General features: G+C 39.7%; 1 protein-coding gene across 4 annotated transcripts in view; it reads left to right on the top strand.

Moving 5' to 3' along the window:
• The window catches only part of TTLL11 (tubulin tyrosine ligase like 11), a 123,580-nt gene that overhangs the window by 38,949 nt on the left and 61,183 nt on the right, over positions 1-23,448 (top strand). For all 4 annotated transcript variants that reach the window (XM_038374293.2, XM_038374292.2, XM_038374295.2 and 1 more), the window contains one exon: positions 463-581. In XM_038374293.2, coding sequence (XP_038230221.1) covers positions 463-581 — 119 coding nt within the window. The remainder of the gene's footprint in view (positions 1-462; positions 582-23,448) is intronic.

Raw genomic sequence — 23,448 nt, 5'->3', positions numbered from 1 at the left:
TTTTTGTGTTTTTGAAAGATGGAAGCTGTTGGCTAATATGAAATCTGTAAGGCTTTTTGCAATATTTGGCTTTGCAATCATTGCTAATCTGATACTCTTGAAACATGACTTATTGGAATTGTGAAAGCTCTCCATCATCTGTGTCAGAAATGTACTTATTCAACATCCTGGCAGTTGAGTTAATTATATTTGGGTGAATATTAACCATTTTTCATGTCTGTGTATATAAATGGTAACATTGACGGCAATGATCTTTTTTTCAATTTATTTAGGTGACTTGACTAAGATTTCCATAGTATCATTTTGTATATGTTAATAGATAATTTTTGTTCTTTACTGAAGTCTTCTATGCTCTGTCATTGTATATTTATGATCTAAGAGATATATGAATAAGACTTGAGCAGCTACGTAATAAATAGCAGCAGTTCTACACTGAATAATTGTATCCTTTGCAAATTAAAGCTTTCTCCAGGAGTTTTTGAAAATGTCCCGAGCGCCGTTGATGAAGAAATAAAAGTAGCTGTCATCAGAGATACCCTTCGTCTAATGGACCCTCACAAAAAGAAGAAAAAAGATAATCAGTAAGTTTGTTGACTTGACTTCTGTTTGTCAGTAGTGTCTATCAATAATCCTAAAAGTAATGCTCAAAAGTTTTTGGGTTTTAAAACCTTGCTTTCAGAATTGTTCATGCTTTTCTAAAGAACTACAGTGTGATCAGATCTAACTACCTGTGCATAGCTCCTTATTGCATACTCATCCTAGTATTTTTTGAGCACTTTTATTCTAATAAATTGATCCATCATTAGTGCCAATGATCTTGTAATCCATAAATTTTGGTTCCCAAGCATCATTTTTGACTCACAAAATCAGGAAATGCAGATTTGTGTATACATTTGCTTTGAAAGTCACACAATGCTCTGTTGAGGAATGGCTTGCACCTATCTGAGCTGAAATAGGTAGAAATTGCATGTAGAAATTGTTTCCTTGTTCTGTGACAATAAACATAATCGTTCTAAAGCTCAATAGTCAGTAACTAGTAATACTTACTACTGTATTTTAAAGTTGGAGCTGATCTGGGAATGAGACTTGCATTGGAGGAACAGTAATACAGCCTGCACAGAAGTGCCAGTAGTGGGACAAGATTAAGAAGAGAAAGCAGAAATGCTTTCTGTTTTAATGAAACACCTTGTTTTTAAGCAATCTCTTGGAGCCAAGGAAGGGGGAAATGGTGTTTCACTAAGGAACCTTTACCTATGGATCTGTCTCTACTCTAAAATGTCTGCCTTTCTCCTCTTGTCACTTAGCAGTAAACTTTAATTGGTTATTCATATTCTATGATGAGTTCAAGGACAATTTTGTTATCCTTGTATTGAAAGAAAGAGCAGGAAAAGTAGAATTATGTATATGTGGGGGGGGTTATATACAGTTGGAAAGTTTTATCTTCTGCTTGCTAAGGAGCATGCAATCAAGGCATGATTTTTGACAAAATCTGCTAAATTTTTTTCAAATGCAGTGTTTTTTACATTTATTTGTTGCTGACTGATTACCTAGCAATCTTTCTCTGATCTTAACTATATTTAATTTTAACCCTTAGTAAGAGTACTTCAACACTGAGATCTGCAAAATGGATCTAATTCTCTATTCCGATAATTAGGCTATGTCTCCTTTATATTTATTCAGCCATTATTCCATGCATTCATTAACTATATTTAAGTATGGGATGCAAGGTGCAGCATATAGTTACAAATAAGGAAGTTAGTGAAGCACTTCAGTATGTGCTTGGAATACTCACCCATTGAGCATCTTTTATGGCACATTTTCACTGCAAAATAATTTATAATAGGATTATCCTGTGATGAGATAAAGCACTGTCTCATCACAGCATGAATTCATCAGTGACAAAGCTTTTCTCAAGATAATCTGGTTACAGATGATCTTGTTACTGGGTATCTTGGTATCATCAGCACAAGAGAGTCTTGTTCAGTGCTTCTCAGGGAGGTTTTTGCCATGTCTGAGCTGAGTTCTTAGTATGTGTTTTATTTTCATCTGGATGAATAGCAATTCAGGTGCAACAGCTCTCCTTGCATCAAGATACGATTTATCCCTCCTCTTTCTAAATACCGTCTCTTGTACTGACGATGGCATGCTCCTGCCAGAGTCTCTCTTTCAGGAGGATTCACTCCAGGGTTGACTGTCGCTGAAATTGTGCAACAAGGGTTAATTTTATTTAAAGTCTACAAAGCTTTTGGAGTCATGTGCTAGTGTGTCCAGAAAATAGTCAGTTGCCTAGTGGGGAATGGGTAGTCAATTTAAAGGTGGAACAGAATTGTACTCAAAACATTCAGGGGACTTTAAGGTGGTTGACTGGATGTAGATTCTGGTGGGGGCTGTGGTCCATAGTGCAAACTTCACTATATGCAAAGGTCAAGGGCATGATTCTGATACCCTATACCAATTTTATACTAGTGTAACAATATTGGGCTGGTGCAGAACTTTAGTGTGATAGGACTCAAGCACCAAATACCTCTGGGTTGTTTTCTTAGAAAATGTTTTATAGCGTTTTCATTTTGTGCCTCTCCTCTCTAACCTGTTTCAGCTGGATTTCAGTGAGTTCTAAAATGTGCCTCTGTTTCTCCTTTCCACACACATTCCTTCTTTGTAAGGGTCCAGCTTAAAGATTATAGCTAAATAACCAGCTAAAGACACAGAGGACTAAGCAAAATATTATATGTATCCATTGCAATATTATTGCTATTCCAGTTCTTAATGCTTGCATAGTTAGAACTGAATCAGGCCCATTAAGACCAGTAAAAGAACATAAAGAAGTCATGTTTTGAAAACCAACCATGCGTCAAACATCCTCCAGTTTATTTTTAGTGATAAGTTGTTAATGGACATTGATTTAAATAAAATTTGGCAGTGTATGTAACACTCAGTTTGAACACATGGGAAAAAATTTAGAAAGAAATTGCAAGCTGCAAATGAATGTCATCTTAGACAGGTGACTATTCTGCTTTGGGGATGGGTTTGATTTCCCTCTAATTATCTCCTAGATTAAAATAAATGAAGCATCAAAATGAAAGTGAGTTTTAGAAATCATCCAAAAACACTTCATTATCAGGCAAAATTAATAGGTCATATATATTCTGTAGTTTAATTTTTCTTTAGTTTTTACTCTTTATGGAGCTTTGATTTTTTTTTTTCCCCTGTGAAGTGATATATTACATTGAAAGTGTGAGTTAAGCAAAATCAAAGCAGTGCATTTATTATGCTGTACATCTGATTTTCTCCAGCAACATTCAGAGCCTTCAGGTCCACTAAGAGCCAATAATTATTTTTGCAATGCCAATAAGAAGTCATTGGAGATTTACAGCAATACAGATCAGCTCAATGAGGACCACTAAATGCATCTGTGGACTATGTTTGCTATGTGTACTGAATTTGGCATTTGATGGCCAAATATAGCCCTTTACAGTGTTAGTCCTGACCCTGCAAATACTTGTGCATCTGCATAATTTTTATGTCTCAAAGTAGCCCCATTGATTTCAATGGGACTACTCGTACTTACAATTAAGTATATGCATAAGTGTTTGTTTGCATGATTGGGAGCTCTATAGCACACTGAATAATAGAGAAATAGAGTTCTTTTAGCATAGTATCGAGAGTGGTCCTGTGTTGCCCAATGATGTGAGGTACACAGACGCAAAACAGATTGGAAGGGAAGAGCAGAACCAACATGGCATTCTCTCTTTCTTCCCCCAAGCCCATGGAAGCCCCTTCATTCTTATCAAAACCGTGTTGATGGGCTGAGTATTTTTGAGGTATGTCCTGAGCTGGAAAGGAGGCATGAGATTCCCACTGTCTGCAGTATATTCCTGTCTAGCACTGGCAGAGAACCATGTACAAGTTAATGCTCTTTTTTGCTGCATTAACTTTCTCCTTGTGTCTGTATTCTTTAAGTGCCAGTTGCCTGCAGAGGAACCAATCATAGCAAAATTTCCTGAGAGAAAGGAAGAAAGGTAAGAGAGGTATACTAGTCTGAGGGTGCAGAATCTACAAGGTTGGAACTTCCTATCTCTTTTGAATCCCCAATCTCTTCCGGTTTGGGACTCTATGCCTCTTACCTGGAGACAAAATTCCTCCGTATCCCGCAGTGGAGAATTCAGAGCCAACTCCATGAGGTTCATCTGGGAAGTTTCCTTCAACATACCCTATAACTCTAGCCAGTATATGCAGTTTTTTGCTCAGTAGTTTACAGACAAGAGACTAGGATAGCTCTTATGAGAACTAAAGCAAAAAGGCAGCTCACTAAACACATGTTTTCATTGCTCGTTTCCTTTTTGCTCTCCACATTTTAAAAAATGGGTCCAACTGAAAAAAATGCATAGTTAAAGACTACAGAAAAATCCTCTTTTTAGACACTATCAGATAAATTCCCAAGAGCCAAAATTTAGGTTTTCTTCTTGCCGAAGCTTTCATCTCCAGCCCTAATTCTCCTTTCGTTAGGCATTCTTAATTCAGAACTGGAGGTTCACTCACAATCAGTATAAGGAAGTAAATAAAACACTAACGAAGCCACTATTCAGTGAGTTTAATTTTGTACTGTAGTATTGTTTTAATAGATATTAAGGCTTGAATGGACCATTATGATCATCTAGTCTGATCTGTTGCAGAACGTCGGCCATAGAATCTTAGCCAGTAATTTTGACATTAAGCTCAATAACTTGGGGCAAAGTTTGTTACTTGGAGAGCCTGTATTTGGAACTCTCGACAAATCTGTTGAATAACATCATTGAAAACTTGTCTGTTTTCTTGCAGCATGAATATTTACTGAATGAATGGCCAATAAATGCACTGTCCTCCGAATTTCTGATTTGAACCTCTATGCACTTCTGATTTCAGAACGACACTATAAAGTAATGTGTTTTCCAGGTTTCATTTATTAACCAGCAACTGTAGTTATTTTGTTCCCAAGCTTAAGATCTGCTGAAAACCTTCATCTCAGCACCGTTAATAGCCAGTATTCTACCATCAGATCATGAGTGTATTTTCTTATCAAGATGAATGCGGAATTGAATGTAAAATAAAAAGATGTATGTCCTTCTTGGTGGTCATGGTTAGCATATAGAGGTATCCAATGAGACTCCAACAAGAAACTGCTGAGCTTGAATTAATATGCAAACTAGATACCATTAACTTGGATTTGAATAGAGACTGGGAGTGTCTGGGTCATTACACATATTGAATCTATTTCCCTAAGTTAAGTATCTTCACACCTTCTTGTCATGGGCCATCTTGATTATCACTATAAAAGTTTTTTTTCTCCTTCTGATAATAGATCATCTTAACTAATTAGCCTCTTACAGTTTGTATGGAAACTTCCAACTTCTCTGTATGTGTGTGTATAATATATATATTATATATATATTAAATCTTCTTACTATAAATTCGATTCTATGCATCTGATGAAGTGGGCTGTAGCCCATGAAAACTTATGCTCTAATAAATTTGTTAGTCTCTAAGGAGCCACAAGTACTCCTGTTCTTTTTGCGGATACAGACTAACATGGCTGCTACTCTGAAATCGTCTAGACCAGCATTTCCCAAACTTTTTTGACCATGGAACACCTGGTATATATTTATGGAACACTTATAATATTATTTTGTAGTCGTTTGGTTTTTCAAATAAAAAATTGCGTTACTTATACTCAAATATATTTTATTTTATAAAACAAAGCAAAAATACAAATTTAAAATAACTTGAACTAACAATTTCTAACTGGAAAGCGCGTATAAAGTAGTACAAAAATCAAGTTCAAGACCCTTTCTGAAATTATGATTCTTTCACGGAACACCTGTTCACATCGTGCAGAACACCAGTGTTCCACGGAACACAGTTTGGGAAATGCTGGTCTAGACTGATAGTCTTGTGATATAGTATTAGTCTTTTATATCTTGTGATGTAAAACACATCCTACTATATTATAAGGTTTCCTACAGTTACATTTGCCCCAAGTTTGCTCTTTGTGGTTCACATGCATTTCATAACTTTTTGAGGTGGAGTGGGTGATTTGATCTAAAGGAAATTTGCACAATTAAATAGACGGTGTAATGATGCTAAGCAATACTGAAATAAATCAATTTTGCTTATGTAAACAGCAGTTTAATTAAGATAATCACTGAAGCAAATCATTGTTCAGATTGTGTCTCCGATTGAAAATCTGTTTCAAAAGGTTTCACAAAACTTTTTCTTTTTTGGTACCTAATTTTAAGTGTTTGTAGTAGCAATAATAAAGGATGTAAATTAAAATGGTTAATAGCCATTTCTTACCTGTAAGCAATTTATTCCACTTCAGAAAGCTCTGGATTTAAGGAGGAGAGTATATTCCTTTAGCAGACTTAAACTTAAGTGTGGATAGTACACTCTGCATATTCACAATTGGATGTTAGATGCAGATAGTTTGACTGGTGTTTAATTGGTAGCCATGTATATCATTTAGAGTGTGTATGCTCTAAGTATCTTTTGAAAATCATTCATATTATCTTAGCTTCTTCCTTCCAGCACTGATGATTTGCTTCCCTGATTTGCCGAAAGGAAATGTTTGAGTCTTGGCTTTTTAATGCTAATTAGCCTGGAGAAAATAGGAGAATTGTTTTTCAGAAAATAGTTGCAGTTATAGTAACCCATTGTTATAGTTATGGTTTAAATCTCAATGCTTATTATGGGTCCCATTATGATCGTTTGGATTTACATGTTTATCTTGGAATAAGCTGAATGTTTCCTACATGGCTCAAGAGATGTAATAAGCATTCTGTACTTCTGACATAGAAAACATGCAAAATGTAACGGGGCATGGGTTTTTAGCAGTGCATTTTCACAATTATTTCATATTTATTATTATTAAAGATATCAGTTTGTCATGGAATAATACCTGCTTCTTACCTAATAAAAAAGATGGAGGTGCAAATCCACAAGTAATATACGCCTTTTATTCTGCACTGAAGTCCTCAATGATGATAACAGAAAAAAAACATTTTACAAACAAGTGGAATTTAATCTATGGCTTTTACAAAAACGATCAGTTCATCATGTTTGCAAAAACAGGTGTTCATTATCTGGTGTGATCTTGCTGTTGTACTGTCCATCTGTATTGCTTCTTAAGTGCTCATTGTCAGAACAGACAACTCCCGGGCTTTTCATTTTTGAGTTCAGTCTTGTAATTTATTTGTGTTATTGTGGTTGATTTACTTTCTTGGAAGATACTTGGTGCTATATGCTCAGTTCCCACTCTTTCACTATGTGGCTCTTGCAAGTGACAGATGAAATTAACTATTCTTCTGCTCAGGAAAGTCCATAAATTTTTACAAGATCAGTGTGCAAGTATTAGTTGTTACCACACTGTTCTGAGAGACCAACTATAATTCTAATTTGTATCGGTTTATTTTAACTGTGTGTAGCTAGGAAGGAAACTTCAGTTGAGGACTTGCAGAGATTCCTGCACAGAAGAATAAGAAAACTAGTAATTGGTTTGTTTGTTTTTCCAGTGGAAAGGTCACACATCTGCCTCACTCTGGCAACTTCTGCTGATACGGGGCAAAAATAGTGGGCTCTGGAGAACATGATATTCTGCAGTGATGATATGAAAGAATGAAATATTCTTTATATTCTTGGTCTAGAAAATCGTGACTGGTGTGGAGAAAGTAAATAAGGAAGTGTTATTTACTCCTCATAACACAAGAACTAGAGGTCATCAAATGAAATTAATAGGCAGCAGGTTTAAAACAAAAGAAAATATTTTTTCACACAACGCACAGTCAACCTGTGGAGCTACTTGCCAGAGGATTTTGTGAAGGCCAAGACTATAACAGGAGGTTTGAAGTTCTTCTTCAAAAAAGAACTAGATAAGTTCATGGAGGAATGGCTATTAGCCAGGATGGGCAGGGATGGTGTCCCTAGCATCTGTTTGCCAGAAGCTGGGAATGGGCGACAGAGGATGGATCACTTGATGATTACTTTTTCTGTTCATTCCCTCTGGGGTATCAGGCATTGGCCACTGTTGGAAGCTAGGATACTGGGCGAGACGGACCTTTGGTCTGACCCAGTATGGCCGTTCTTATTTTCTTGCTCCCACTCTCTGCCAGTGATTGGCAGGTCTAATTTTGCCAGCTGAGCTGTAAGCCATTATAAGAGGGCTGTGAACCTTCCTACTACTTGGTCTCATTTCTTACTATTACTGCTAATACTTAGATCTGAAAATCAGATAGGCCTCTGGTATTTGCATTTATATTTTAAAAAAGGAGTGGATCACCTAGACTGCTGCATTTAGTTTACTTTCCAGGTGATTTTTAGTCAGTTTCACAATCTTCCCTTCCCCAGTGCTCCCAAGTCCTGTATGAAGAGAATACAGAAATATGGAATGTGTAATGGTGTCTCTAAATATTTATGAAAATAAAATCAATCATTCATGCCATTGACTACTGATTTATCTCATTGTACATATTTCTGAGATTATGATTATAAAAGGGTGGCTTCTACCCGATGCCCCCTCCTGGTCAGGGATACCCTGCTTCTTTTTTCCCCTTCTTCTGGGATCCTTAAACAAAACTCCACACAGTTTTGATTATTCAATCACAACCATTCTTGGGGTCTGGTTTCTTTATTAACACACATTTCCAAAAAGCAACCCCAAAGCCGAACCTTCCTCTCAGCCTTAAGCCAGGCACAGCCTTTCCTCCCTGAGGTACTGTCCATTCTGGCTGCCTGAGCAGCTGGAGAAGAAGCTAGGTTGGGCCCGCCTTCTTTGCTTTCTTCAAGGAGTATTGTAAGAGGCCCTCTGTCCCTGCAGCTTCACTCTGCAGTTCCCCTTCTAGCCCTGCTGTCACTGAACTCCATCTCCTCTGACCCTTTATAGCCCAGGTGCAGGTCCACCCCTTTAATTGGCTCTGCTGGGAGCACCAGCTCTGGCACAATCATGTTTCAATCATGGGGCCTGTGATAAGGGTATTGTGACCCTGGCAGGTTTAATAGATCAGAGTCTCAATGCAAAATGTGTCGAGAAGGTGGATGATAGAATACTGGTTTTACAGCTCTCACTGATGAGAAACTCTGTGACCTTATTTGTTCTGCAATTCAGTTGTAAATTTTATTTTAGTATCCTCTAGAATCATTAGTGTCTGCTTATGCAGGTAACTGTATGATAGTCTGCAGTGATTTTATTTTTATGATTGCCAGTGTATTTCTTTCCATATATTTTATTTTGGAGTCTGGTGTTCACAACAATAAAGGACAGGTTTCAGAGTAGCAGCCGTGTTAGTCTGTATTCGCAAAAAGAAAAGGAGTACTTGTGGCACCTTAGAGACTAACAAATTTATTAGAGCATAAGCTTTCATGAGCTACAGCTCACTTCATCAGATGCATTTGGTGGAAAAAACAGAGGGGAGATTGATATACACACACAGAGAACATGAAACAATGGGTTTATCATATACACTGTAAGGAGAGTGATCACTTAAGATAAGCCATCACCAGCAGCAGGGGGGGGAAAGGAGGAAAACCTTTCATGGTGACAAGCAAGGTAGGCTATTTCCAGCAGTTAACAAGAATATCTGAGGAACAGTGGGGGGTGGGGTGGGGTGGGGGGAGAAATAACATGGGGAAATAATTTTACTTTGTGTAATGACTCATCCATTCCCAGTCTCTATTCAAGCCTAAGTTAATAGTATCCAGTTTGCAAATTAATTCCAATTCAGCAGTCTCTCGCTGGAGTCTGTTTTTGAAGCTTTTTTGTTGAAGTATAGCCACTCTTAGGTCTGTGATCGAGTGACCAGAGAGATTGAAGTGTTCTCCAACTGGTTTTTGAATGTTATAATTCTTGACGTCTGATTTGTGTCCATTCATTCTTTTACGTAGAGACTGTCCAGTTTGGCCAATGTACATGGCAGAGGGGCATTGCTGGCACATGATGGCATATATCACATTGGTAGATGCGCAGGTGAACGGGCCTCTGATAGTGTGACTGATGTGATTAGGCCCTATGATGGTGTCCCCTGAATAGATATGTGGACAGAGTTGGCAACGGGCTTTGTTGCAAGGATAGGTTCCTGGGTTGGTGGTTCTGGTGTGTGGTGTGTGGTTGCTGGTGAGTATTTGCTTCAGATTGGGGGGCTGTCTGTAAGCAAGGACTGGCCTGTCTCCCAAGATCTGTGAGAGTGATGGCTCGTCCTTCAGGATAGGTTGTAGATCCTTGATGATGCGTTGGAGAGGTTTTAGTTGGGGGCTGAAGGTGATGGCTAGTGGCGTTCCGTTATTTTCTTTGTTGGGCCTGTCCTGTAGTAGGTGACTTCTGGGTACTCTTCTGGCTCTGTCAGTCTGTTTCTTCACTTCAGCAGGTGGGTACTGTAGTTGTAGGAATGCATGATAGAGATCTTGTAGGTGTTTGTCTCTGTCTGAGGTGTTGGAGCAAATGCAATTATATCGTAGAGCTTGGCTGTAGACAATGGATCATGTGGTATGATCTGGATGAAAGCTAGAGGCATGTAGGTAGGAATAGAGGTCAATAGGTTTCCGATATAGGGTGGTGTTTATGTGACCATCGCTTATTAGCACCGTAGTGTCCAGGAAGTGGATCTCTTGTGTGGACTGGTCCAGGCTGAGGTTGATGGTGGGATGGAAATTGTTGAAATCCTGGTGGAATTCCTCAAGGGCTTCTTTTCCATGGGTCCAGATGATGAAGATGTCATCAATGTAGCGCAAGTAGAGTAGGGGCATTAGGAGACGAGAGCTGAGGAAGCATTGTTCTAAGTCAGCCATAAAAATGTTGGCATACTGTGGAGCCATGCGGGTACCCATCGCAGTGCCGCTGACTTGAAGATATACATTGTCCCCAAATGTGAAATAGTTATGGGTGAGGACAAAGTCACAAAGTTCAGCCACCAGGTTAGCCGTGACATTATCGGGGATACTGTTCCTGACGGCTTGTAGCCCATCTTTGTGTGGAATGTTGGTGTAGAGGCTTCTACATCCATAGTGGCTAGGATGGTGTTTTTAGGAAGATCTCCAAAGGACTGTAGTTTCCTCAGGAAGTCAGTGGTGTCTCGAAGATACTGACTGGAGGGGGAGGCATGGTGTGTGTGGGCGGGGGAGCCGGGGGTAGGATCTTAAACTTTCCCAATCAACATCACTGCTAGTGCATCTGAATCTGAACTGGCAGTTTTCCCTCTCCTGTTGTTCCAGTGCATGCAAAGCCTGACCTACTGCAGTTCCTGTGATTCCAATCAGAGATTTCCCCCAATTCTCAGAGTGCCTTGAACATGCAGCACTTCCTCTTCTAGTCCTAGGTTTCTCCTGTGCAGAGGAAGTTGGATTATGCAGTGATTTTATGATGTTCATAAAAGGGGACTAAGCAGAGACTCACAGCCCATTCTCATTTAATCCTAATTTAAGCTACAGCCTTCAGAGGTGAAATGCTTGTATACTTACTCCTCTCACTGCCGAACTCACCTCATTTTTCATTTTTAAAGATTCATTTAAACATGTTGGCTTTTGTCACCAAAGGATGCTTTTTGTCCATTCCAATGAATACTGCTGCATTTCTGTAGTCACCCATCAGACTGCTAGCTTCTTCAGAGAACAATCTACCAGTCAGGAAGGAAAGTGGAAACTGAATTAATTTAAACCCTGTGCTGTTATCACAGCAGCCAGCTTTCTGAAATGTAACTGTTTTTACATCTACACAACTGGAAGCTGTCACAAATCTCTGTACAGACATCACAAGATGCACACTCAATAAATTAATTTATGGGGAGAGGTCATTAGTGGAAATACAACACAGGCCTCCAGCATGCAGAAACAAAGGTGCTGCTGTCAAGCTATAAAAACGGCTGTACTTGTTTAAGACAGAATAACTTTAGACAAGTTCACATTGCTTAATTTTCATTTTCATTTGATTCCTAAGTTATTTTTCCACAGAGAGGCCATGGACCAAGTGCACCAGTCTGATGTTTAGAGCATGGTCCTCTCAGGCCACATCTGGCTTTAACTTTACATGGGCGCTCTAGAACCCCAATCTGCTCCTTTCATCTTCAACCTCCAATTTTTTATTTGTGCTCTTGACATGTTCCTCGGTCCTCACCCTCTAGTAGACCACATCTTCTAGAACAGTGGTTCCCAAACTTGTTCCACCGCTTGTGCAGGGAAAGCCCCTCGTGGGCCAGGCTGGTTTGTTTACCTGCCACATCTGCAGGTTCGGCCGATCACGGCTCCCAGTGGCCGCGGTTCGCTGCTCCGGGCCAATGGGAGCCACTGGAAGCGGCGGCCAGTATGTCCCTCAGCCCGCGCTGCTTCCAGCAGCTCCCATTGGTCTCGAGCAGTGAATCGCGGCCACTGGGAGCCACGATCGGCTGAACCTGCGGACGCGGCAGGTAAAAAAAGCGGCCCAACCTGCCAGGAGCTTTCCCTACACAAACTGTGGAACAAGTTTGGGAACCACTATTTTAGAACCATTACAATAGTAGCTAGTGAATCAGTCTACAATGGGACTGGTGTAGCAGAATCTTATCTAAACCAAAATCTGTGGCACAGATCTGGTTTGTGGTTTTGTATACTTGGCTTGCAGAGTCATTCAGTCAAACCCACTATTTAAAGACATTCTCTATATTGTTACTTACAGCACTGTTTGTTGAAGACTGAATTCATCTACTACAGGTTCTATAAAGCCAACAAGCTACTCTTTACTGCTGCCTAAGCTGTTTTTTTTAACCCCTGTTAATAATTAGTTTTTTTCCCTTCAAGGAATACTCTACCTCATCTCCAAAGAAAATAACCTTGCCAGTATAAATGGATTTTAGAGTTAGGGAGCTGGCCAGGATATGAAAACCATGCTGTGAACACAATGGAATGAAATAAGAGAGAAAATTAGCAGTCACTGTATATAACTGAGATCATTTAAAACTATCCCCTTGAGCGTGTAGTGTGAAACCATGGGGTGCTAGTACCTCCTGTTTAGACCCTAGTGTTATGCCTGAATTAAAAATAGAGGTAATACAAATTTAATGTTTTGGATCATTGTTAAATAGGGAAGTAAAGGCATAAATTAAAAAATAACGGGCCTGACTCACCAATGTGTTGTTTCATTTCTGTGCTGGTGTGATTCCATTAGAACTCGAGCAACACAGTGGTGAATTAACGTAGTGTTCAAAAAGTAGAAGTCCTGATGTTAGGATCCATTTTATGGGAGCTTATTATGCTAATTGGCAAATATTTAAATATTCAGTATGATTTAAGGGGAAAGTTTAAGACTTCCTGGTATGTTTATAAGAGTTCTCAAAATTAAACTCTAGGTTAGCTTACATCTATACCATAGTTTGATTTATCTTTAATTATAATATTTGAACATCAGTTTTTGACAGATAAAGTAATGGCATTAATTCTGGTATGTTGCTGAGTTAAAGAAATGAAAATTGTAAAAGGTGTATTATTATTTTGCTACTATTAATTGGCCTATTTACAGTGTAGCATGATACAAAATTAAACCAATGTTGGCACATTTCTGTTCAATTTTTTTGCTTCTTCATTAACTGGAAAAAGGGCTGAGTTTGCATGCCCTACACAAAAAAAGCTTTTCTGGCATAAATTGTACATTTTTGGGCTCATTATCAGGGACAAATAGTTTCAAGCAAGTTACCGGCATGCACCCAGCTTAATAAAGGAAGAGCTATACAGTAGTTGCATTGATCTAACAAGAGATTTGGATTGATTGTCTGAAGCTACATTCTGGGCAGCTGTGCCTTTTGATGTCATAGATTTGCACTAGCTCCTAGTAGTTAAGTGGATGAGACTTCATCACTGAAGGTCACAGAAAGATCCCTACACCCATTATGTTATATCCTGTCCTGGCTTGTTGCTGCATTAGACAAGCACTGCTGCAGTAGAACTATGTTATAGATCAAAAAAGAACTTGCTTCCGTATGCTGCATTCTGATTCCTTCCACCCTCAGATTCAGTCCATCTCAGTTTGGTTTTCCATGTTGCTCTTTCTCAAACAGGACTCATCTCTTCACCTAATACTTAGTGTAAGTGCCCTGTTACAAAATTCTGTACTACTCTGTGAGTTGATGGCCATTGAATACTGTGCTGCTCGATACCAGTCTGCTTCACTACAACAGACCGTTGAATTTTCATCCTTTGTTTCTTCTGCGTCCATGAAGGCCAGGAGTTATAGAACTATACAGGAGCATGCTCTTCCACATTCCACTACATGCAAGTTTCCTCAAGGGTGGTTTTGTAGCTCATCAAGACAATTCCTGATAGATAAGTGCATTGCTTCATGTCCTTGTGCTATCAGTGTTTTGCACTGTGCTCACCTCTGCAGCCATACATACTTAGCTGCTACTTCTTTTTTCTTATTGTTACTGTCCATTTACTACATTAGCATTCATTCTTCCGTTATTCTTTTACCACTAATATAATCTTGGCATTTTTGTTGCTGATGTTAGATTCCCCTTTTCTACTTTCAGAATTCATATTCTTAGCTATGGTACTGGAAGCAATTAAAGAGTTATCATGTCTACATTCTGTTTAGAACCTTTAGCACAGTGGTTCTCAACCAGGGGTCTGGGGCCCCCTGGGGGGGATGCAAGCAGGTTTCAGGGAGTCCACCAAGCAGGACCAGTGTTAGACTTGTTGGGGCCCAGGGCAGAAAGCCAAAGTCCCACTGCAAGAGGCTGAAGCATGGGGCCCTGAGCCCCCCTACCTGGGGATGAAGCAGAAACTTGAGCAACTTAGCTTCATGATGCCCCCTGTGGAATGGGGCCACTGTTCCCTCTAAGCTGTGCGCGCACACAGATCCTAAACCCCACGCACACGGCGAAACACCACGTGCATAAAAATTTGCACAGAAGCACAAAAATTTGCACAGAAGAAATTTTTTGCACACACAGTCTGTCAAAAATTAGAGGGAACATTGCATGGGGCCCTGGGCAATTGCCCTGCTTGCTACCCCTTAACGCTGACCCTGGCTTTTATATACATCACTCCATGCATCTGAAGAAGTGGATTTTTTTTACCCACAGAAGCTTATGCCCAAATAAATCTGCTAGTCTTTAAGGTACCACCAGACTCCTCGTTGTTTTTTACAGAAATCTTTGTTCTCTTGTTCTTCTTTAGAAATCTAGTCAAGTTTCTAGCTACTCAAGTGCTTCTCAAGGAATTTCTACCCTTCAGTTCTCCATTCCAAGTCATATTTCTGCTTTAAAGTGGACAAAGCGCATCCACATTGCTCTTTTGACATTGGACTCTCTAAGCCCTTTAATTTTAACATCTTACTGTTTTTCTAAATGTGATCCAGTTTTCTGTTCAGGAGCTCTCTGGCATACAGTTTCTTGAGTACACTGAGCAGACCCTTTCTCCTCCTTACATGGCTTGTGTTTTTCCTTCATCAGTCAATCTGCCAACTTCAGTATCATTCCTTCTCTATTTCCTTTACCCATTCAGTCAGCTTCTGAGTTAGCCATATGGAGAGGAACATTCACAAGTGACCCTTTGTCTCAAGTGTATTGAAGCAAATTGGTGAAATCTGTTACCTTGTCTTTCTGTACTGTACAGAGACTAGGGTGATGGGTAACTTAAAAATTATATCAATTAATGCTTGAGCAGTACTAGCCTGAATTACTGTGTTTAAAAGTGTGTGAAGCAAATCTAGTAGATGCCTGGGTACCATCGTTCTCCAGAATTGCTTCTCCATTCTTGACAGGTTTCAGAGTAGCAGCCGTGTTAGTCTGTATTCGCAAAAAGGAAAGGAGTCTTGTGGCACCTTAGAGACTAACAAATTATTTTGAGCATAAGCTTTCGTGTGCTACAGTTCACTTCATCGGATGCATTCGGTGGAAAAATGCATTTTCCACCGATGCATTTTCCACCGAATGCATCCGATGAAGTGAGCTGTAGCTCACGAAAGCTTATGCTCAAAATAATTTGTTAGTCTCTAAGGTGCCACAAGTCCTCCTTTTCTTTCTCCATTCTTATTCCTCCTTCAGTCTCACGAGTTTTTTGTCTGGGCTTCCATTGATTAATTACAGACTTAAAATAGTTCCCTTATAATGAACACCTCCAAGTTTAAGAATTTGTGAAATGGAGGAGGAGCAGATGATGCGTATACATATTAATAGGCATATTAATGTCTAGGCCGGCAAATTTATAATAGCCCCAGCGCCGGTTTGTGCCCTCCGCCCCCACCCCATCTCCACCCATTCCTCCACCCATTCCCTGCCACTATAGGTCTCCTTCCCAAATCCCCACCCAGGCCCTGCCTCCTCTCCTGAGCGCGCCACGTTCCCCCCTCTTCCTCCACCTTCGCGAAGCTGTTTCTCACACAAGCACCGGCAGGGAGCGGGGAGAAGCAGGACCCGGCATGCTCAGGGGAGGAGGAGAAGAAGAGGTGAGCTGGGGGGGAGTGGCGGCAATTATTTCAGGGCCTAGGAGTGGCAAAATCTTTAATCTGCCACTGCATGGTGGTAGGGGGTTGTTTGACAATGGATTGGAAAGCCACTTGATGGAAGAAGGCTACTACAACAAGCACTGCAATCTTCAATTAAAAAGTACAGCAAATATAAAAGTACATGCCCTGGAACTAAATGTAATGTGGAGAAGAAGAGATCTGCTAATAGAGATATGGATTTGTTGCATTTATTAAACAAATTTAACTCACATTTAATCTGTCATATTTTAATGGACAAAAATTTACAGTTCAGTTAGATACATCTGGACAGTAATAGATTTAAGTCTTCAGAAATAAATAAAATTGTATCCCTGGCATTGATATATTCAATAATCCACATAAATACTTTCCTCTATCAAACCGTCATAGGTATTTTTAAAAGAGGAAGAGTGCTTCTGTGATTAAGACATTGGACTGAACTCGGGAGATGCAAGTTAAATTTCCATCTCTCTCACAGGCTTCCTGTGTGATGTTGGCCAAATCATTTAATTTTTCTGTGCCTCAGTTCTACATTTATGTGGTGGGGATAATAATGCTTTCCACCCTTTCTCTTGTCTGGTTAGATTGTAAGTTTTTCAGGGTAGGGATTGCCTCCCACTCGCTATATACTGTGCCTAGCAGAATGGGGCCCAATCTCAGTTTAGGTGCTATTGTAATGTATATAGTAATTAATAATTATTAATAACTTTTCACTGTTAGTAATTTTGCAGTAAAACTTAAAAATTTTCAAAAAGGAAAGTATAAGGTGAGACTATGCATTCTTCTGTTGTCCTCAACGATATCTACTAACCCTTCCCAGGCATATTTTCATTTTGCCATCTTTAAGGTCAGAAGGGACCATTCTGATCGTCTAGTCTGACCTCCTGCACAACACAGGCCATGGAATCTCACCCACCCACTCCTGTAACAAACCTCTAACCTATGTCTGAGCTATTGAAGTCCTCAAATCGTGGTTTAAAGACATTGAAGTGCAGAGAATCTTCCAGCAAGTGACCCGTGCCCCACGCTGCAGAGGAAGGCAAAACCCCCAAGGGCCTCTGCCAATCTGCCCTGGAGGAAACTTCCTTCCCGACCCCAAATATGGCAATCAGCTAAACCCTGAGCATGTGGGCAAGACTCGCCAGCCACCCAGGAAAGAATTCTTTGTAGTAACTCAGATCAGTAGTTACTGATTATTTGCATCTTATATCCACTCCGTTTGTGCTCTATAGTTACTGCACACAGCTCCTGTAATCATTACATTTTTTTTTACAATACCTTAAATCGGTACCTTAAGCACCATTTTGAGCAGATTTTCATCTTGACATTACAATAAAACAGAGGGTTTCTCCTCAAAGTTATCCACACAAAGTGCAATGAGGTTGTTTTCACAATTTCATTCTCATTTTGACTTTTTTATTTAGGAAGTCAGAGGTCTAATGAAATGTCACTCAGACTCACAGAAAGTTGCACTAAATTGCTGCAAGCTCGACAACAGATTCATTTAGGATATGACTGTCTGTCTTAATTCTCACCATTGCATAAGACTTCTGCTATCCACAATCCACTTTTCTTCAAGGTTTTCTGTGTATTCATATACAATGTTCTGAACATTTATTTCTGATTTTTAAAGTCACTACATTAACTCCTGTATATAGACAGAGAGTGAATTCAGTTTTATTTTGAATCTCTGAAATGACCCCACGTTGAGGGACAGCTGGAAGCACTTAGAACATACCAAGCAAGCAAGACAATGACAGGCCCAGTTCATTTAAAAATGTTAATAGACAAGAATTGATGAGAGTTGCAGAATTTTAAAAGGTTTCGTTTTCAGCACAGTGCAATTAATTGGCCCAAAAATGTACCATACGTTTGCAGTAATTGGTATGCTGCAGTGCCCTTAGTTCTAGTGTTAACCTCAGTCTGTTTTTATGTTATCGGATTGGGAAAGGAGACCGGCTTGTCCAATTAGAGTTGAATCATAATGTCTTGAGAAGCAGCTAATTTAATTAAATTTTTATTGGCATCTGTTTTCCTTTCTTTTTACTTTTCATTCTCATACTAAAAGTTTCTGCTTTTGAAAATGAACTAGAGAATGTAACCTGTTCAGAATTAAACATGTTTCCATATACTGTAAACTGGTCAGTCATCCTGCTGTATCAGAAAAATAGAATTAAATCCTAGCTATTTTCATATTATTAGATTTTAAGTTGATCATTATTAAGCTTTTTGGCTTAATACAAACAAAACTATGGGATATAACATATAGGCAGGAAAGGTGCTCACATTCCTCCCTCCCCCCCCCCTTCAGTCTCTTGAAGTCCAGCCACAAAAATTCTCTGTAACCTATGGGTCTGTGCAGAAAATGGTGGTTTGGCAAAGAAGAAGCTGAGAGAAAATGGAGAACAGCCATCCTAAGCAGCATAAAAAGCAAGTGGGGCTGCAGGGATATAAATGAGAGCAGAGCATTGCTCTTTGTGCACATGCAGTGAACTGAGATAAAAATAAGTCAAATATTGTGCCCTGCTTTATGATCCTATCTTGCAAACACTTACAACTAGTGTACCATTCAGTAGCATAAGCAATCTTTTTCTTTTTTTTTTTTTTTCAAACATAAGCAAGGAGCCTAGGTAACAAAATGGAGGAACTAGAGCTACTGGTGCAGGAAATGAAACCAGATATTATAGGGATAACAGACACATGGTGGAATAATAGTCATGACTGGACTACAGGTATTGAAGGGTATGTGCTGTTTAGGAAAGACAGAAACAAAGGTAAAGGTGGTGGAGTAGCATTGTATATCAGTGATAAGGTAGAATGTAAAGAAATAAGAAGCGATGCAATGGATAAGACAGAGTCCGTCTGGGCAAAAATTACATTGGGGAAGAAAACTAGTAAAGCCTCTCCTACGATAGTGCTTGGGGTGTGCTATAGACCTCCGGGATCTAAGTTGGATATGGATAGAGCCCTTTTTAATGTCTTTAATAAAGTAAATACTAATGGAAACTGCGTGATCATGGGAGACTTTAACTTCCCAGATATAGACTGGAGGACCAGTGCTAGTAATAATAATAGGGCTCAGATTTTTCTAGATGCGATAGCTGATCAAATAAAAAGAAAAGCAGTACTTGTGGCACCTTAGAGACTAACAAATTTATTAGAGCATAAGCTTTCGTGAGCTACAGCTCACTTCATCGGATGCATTGCTGAACTGACTAGAGGGGATGCCATTTTAGATTTAATTTTGGTGAGTAGCGAGGACCTCATAGAAGAAATGGTTGTAGGGGATAATCTTGGCTCAAGTGATCATGAGCTAATTCAGTTCAAACTGAACGGAAGGATTAATAAAAATAAATCTGCAACTAGAGTTTTTGATTTCAAAAGGGCTGACTTTCAAAAATTAAGGAAATTAGTTAGGGAAGTGGATTGGACTGAAGAACTTATGGATTTAAAGGTAGAGGAGGCCTGGAATTACTTTAAATCAAAGCTGCAGAAGCTATCGGAAGCCTGTATCCCAAGAAAGGGGAAAAAATTCATAGGAAGGAGTTGTAGACCAAGCTGGATGAGCAAGCATCTTAGAAAGGTGATTAAGAAGAAGCAGAAAGCATACAGGGAGTGGAAGATGGGAGGGATCAGCAAGGAAAGCTACCTAATTGAGGTCAGAACATGTAGGGATAAAGTGAGACGGGCTAAAAGTCGAGTAGAGTTGGACCTTGCAAAGGGAATTAAAACCAATAGTAAAAGGTTCTATAGCCATATAAATAAGAAGAAAACTAAGAAAGAAGAAGTGGGGCCGCTTAACACTGAGGATTAAAAATTAGTTAAGGACATTGAAGTCAATGGTAAATGGGACAAAATACAACATGGTTTTACAAAAGGTAGATCGTGCCAAACCAACCTAATCTCCTTTTTTGAAAAGGTAACAGATTTTTTAGATAAAGGAAATGCAGTGGATCTAATTTACCTAGATTTCAGTAAGGCATTTGATACTGTGCCACATGGGGAATTATTAGTTAAATTGGAGAAGATGGGGATCAATATGAACATCAAAAGGTGGATAAGGAATTGATTAAAGGGGAGACTGCAACGGGTCCTACTGAAAGGCGAACTGTCAGGTTGGAGAGAGGTTACCAGTGGAGTTCCTCAGGGATCGGTTTTGGGACCAATCTTATTTAATCTTTTTATTACTGACCTTGGCACAAAAAGTGGGAGTGTGCTAATAAAGTTTGCAGATGATACAAAGCTGGGAGGTATTGCCAATTTGGAGAAGGATCGGGATATTATACAGGAGGATCTGGATGACCTTATAAACTGGAGTAATAGTAATAGGATGAAATTTAATAGTGAGAAGTGTAAGGTTATGCATTTAGGGATTAATAAGAATTTTAGTTATAAGTTGGGGACGCATCAATTAGAAGTAACGGAAGAGGAGAAGGACCTTGGAGTATTGGTTGATCATAGGATGACTATGAGCTGCCAATGTGATATGGCTGTGAAAAAAGCTAATGCGGTTTTGGGATGCATCAGGAGAGGCATTTCCAGTAGGGATAAGGAGGTTTTAGTACCATTATACAAGACACTGGTGAGACCTCACCTAGAATACTGTGTGCAGTTCTGGTCTCCCATGTTTAAAAAGGATGAATTCAAACTGGAGCAGGTACAGAGAAGGGCTACTAGGATGATCCGAGGAATGGAAAACTTGTCTTATGAAAGGAGACTTAAGGAGCTTGGCTTGTTTAGCCTAACTAAAAGAAGGTTGAGGGGAGATATGATTGCTCTCTATAAATATATCAGAGGGATAAATACAGGAGAGGGAGAGGAATTATTTCAGCTCAGCACCAATGTGGACACAAGAACAAATGAGTATAAACTGGCCACCAGGAAGTTTAGACTTGAAATTAGACGAAGGTTTCTAACCATCAGAGGAGTGAAGTTTTGGAATAGCCTTCCAAGGGAAGCAGTGGGGGCAAAAGATCTATCTGGTTTTAAGATTCTACTTGATAAGTTTATGGAGGAGATAGTATGATGGGATAATGGGATTTTGGTAAGTAATTGATCTTTAAATATTCAGGGTAAATAGGCCTAATCCCCTGAGATGGGATATTAGATGAATGGGATCTGAGTTACCCAGGAAAGAATTTTCTGTAGTATGTGGCTGGTGAATCTTTCCCATATGCTCAGGATTTAGCTGATTGCAATATTTGGGGTTGGGAAGGAATTTTCCTCCAGGGCAGATTGGAGAGGCCCTGGAGGTTTTTCGCCTTCCTCTGTAGCATGGGGCACGGGTCACTTGAGGGAGGCTTCTCTGCTCCTTGAAGTCTTTAAACCACGATTTGAGGACTTCAATAGCTCAGACATGGGTGAGGTTTTTCATAGGAGTGGGTGGGTGAGATTCTGTGGCCTGCGCTGTGCAGGAGGTCGGACTAGATGATCAGAATGGTCCCTTCTGACCTTAGTATCTATGAATCTATGATTTCAGTGTGCTCATGATAATAAGCTAGACAGTACAGGTTTGTAGTATTGGATGGTGTTTAGCATCTGAGGCCATAAGTAAAGTGTTGATACCATTTTTCCACGAACTCTTGCTCCAACTTCTGTTGAACCAGACCAAGATGAGCTGCTCGTTTTGATCTGCCAAACATGCATCGGAAAGCAAGGACATGGTATGAGTTGAATATTAAATACCTACGTATTTAAGAGCATAAATGCCAAAGTTGCAGATTGGCTGTGTCTCCTTTTACACAGACAGTAATTATATGGGAGTCTATTACAGAGTATTTATAATTAAGCTACCAATATTTTTCATTTAAAGCTGGTTTTCATTTTAGAATTCATTAACCAATGCAAAGGATTTCTTTCACAGTCCTGTGATTGCATATGGATTTTTCTCAAAATGTTAATAATCATTTTGAGTTCAATATCAATAAATATTGACTTTGCCCGGCTTTGCAGCATTATGGACTCAATCCTGCCATCTTTACAGAGGCCTCAATACAACAAAGCACTTCAGCACGTGCTGAAATGTTTTGCTGAATAGGGATTGTTTGCTGAATAAGGGCCTCAGCCCTCACTGATTGCAAACTTCCACTGAAAGAAATGAGAATTTAAACTAAGTACAATCACGAATTTGAACTTGTGATATTTGCTTTCTTACCCTAGAAGTGATGAAAGAAAAGTAACCATTTAGACCATGATTCATCAATGCAGTACCACATGTGCATAAGTGCTTTACTGAACTGAGACAGAAAAATTGGTGTAGCTCGTAAGACTCGTGGATCTTCCTTTCACACTAAGGAAGGCCTACTCATTTAAAACAATGGAGAAATATCTAACTCCAGCATTCCGGACTCTTGGTGTACTACCTCAATGCTGGCACCTTTTCAAGCTGAGAGGGGTTAATGTCACTGGATTTAACAAGGGCTTAATGTCTAATTTATTTTCAGTGTGGCTTTGCTTCTTCCTTGCCTCTCGGCCTCAGGGTATGTCTGTACTGCAGCTGGCAGATGTGATTCCCAGTGTGGGTAAAAAGAAAAGGAGTACTTGTGGCACCTTAGAGACTAACAAATTTATTAGAGCATAAGCTTTCGTGAGCTACAGCTCACTTCATCGGATGCATTTGGTGGAAAAAACAGAGGAGAGCTCTCCTCTGTTTTTTCCACCAAATGCATCCGATGAAGTGAGCTGTAGCTCACGAAAGCTTATGCTCTAATAAATTTGTTAGTCTCTAAGGTGCCACAAGTACTCCTTTTCTTTTTGCGAATACAGACTAACACGGCTGCTACTCTGAAACCAGTGTGGGTAGACAGACTCATGCTAGCTCAGCTCGAGCTAGTGTGCTGAAAATAGCAGTGTGGACATTGCTGCATAGCTGGCGGCTTTGGCTGGCCACCCAAGCTTGGACCTTGGGGTTTGGTCGGGCTTTGGCTCAGGGGACTTTGGGGAAGGGGTTGGAATGGGGGCGGGGTGGAGTTGGGGCG

Source organism: Dermochelys coriacea, chromosome 16 (genome assembly GCF_009764565.3).
Source record: "Dermochelys coriacea isolate rDerCor1 chromosome 16, rDerCor1.pri.v4, whole genome shotgun sequence".
Lineage (NCBI taxonomy): Eukaryota > Metazoa > Chordata > Testudines > Dermochelyidae > Dermochelys > Dermochelys coriacea.
This window is presented reverse-complemented; position numbering and strand designations above follow the sequence as displayed.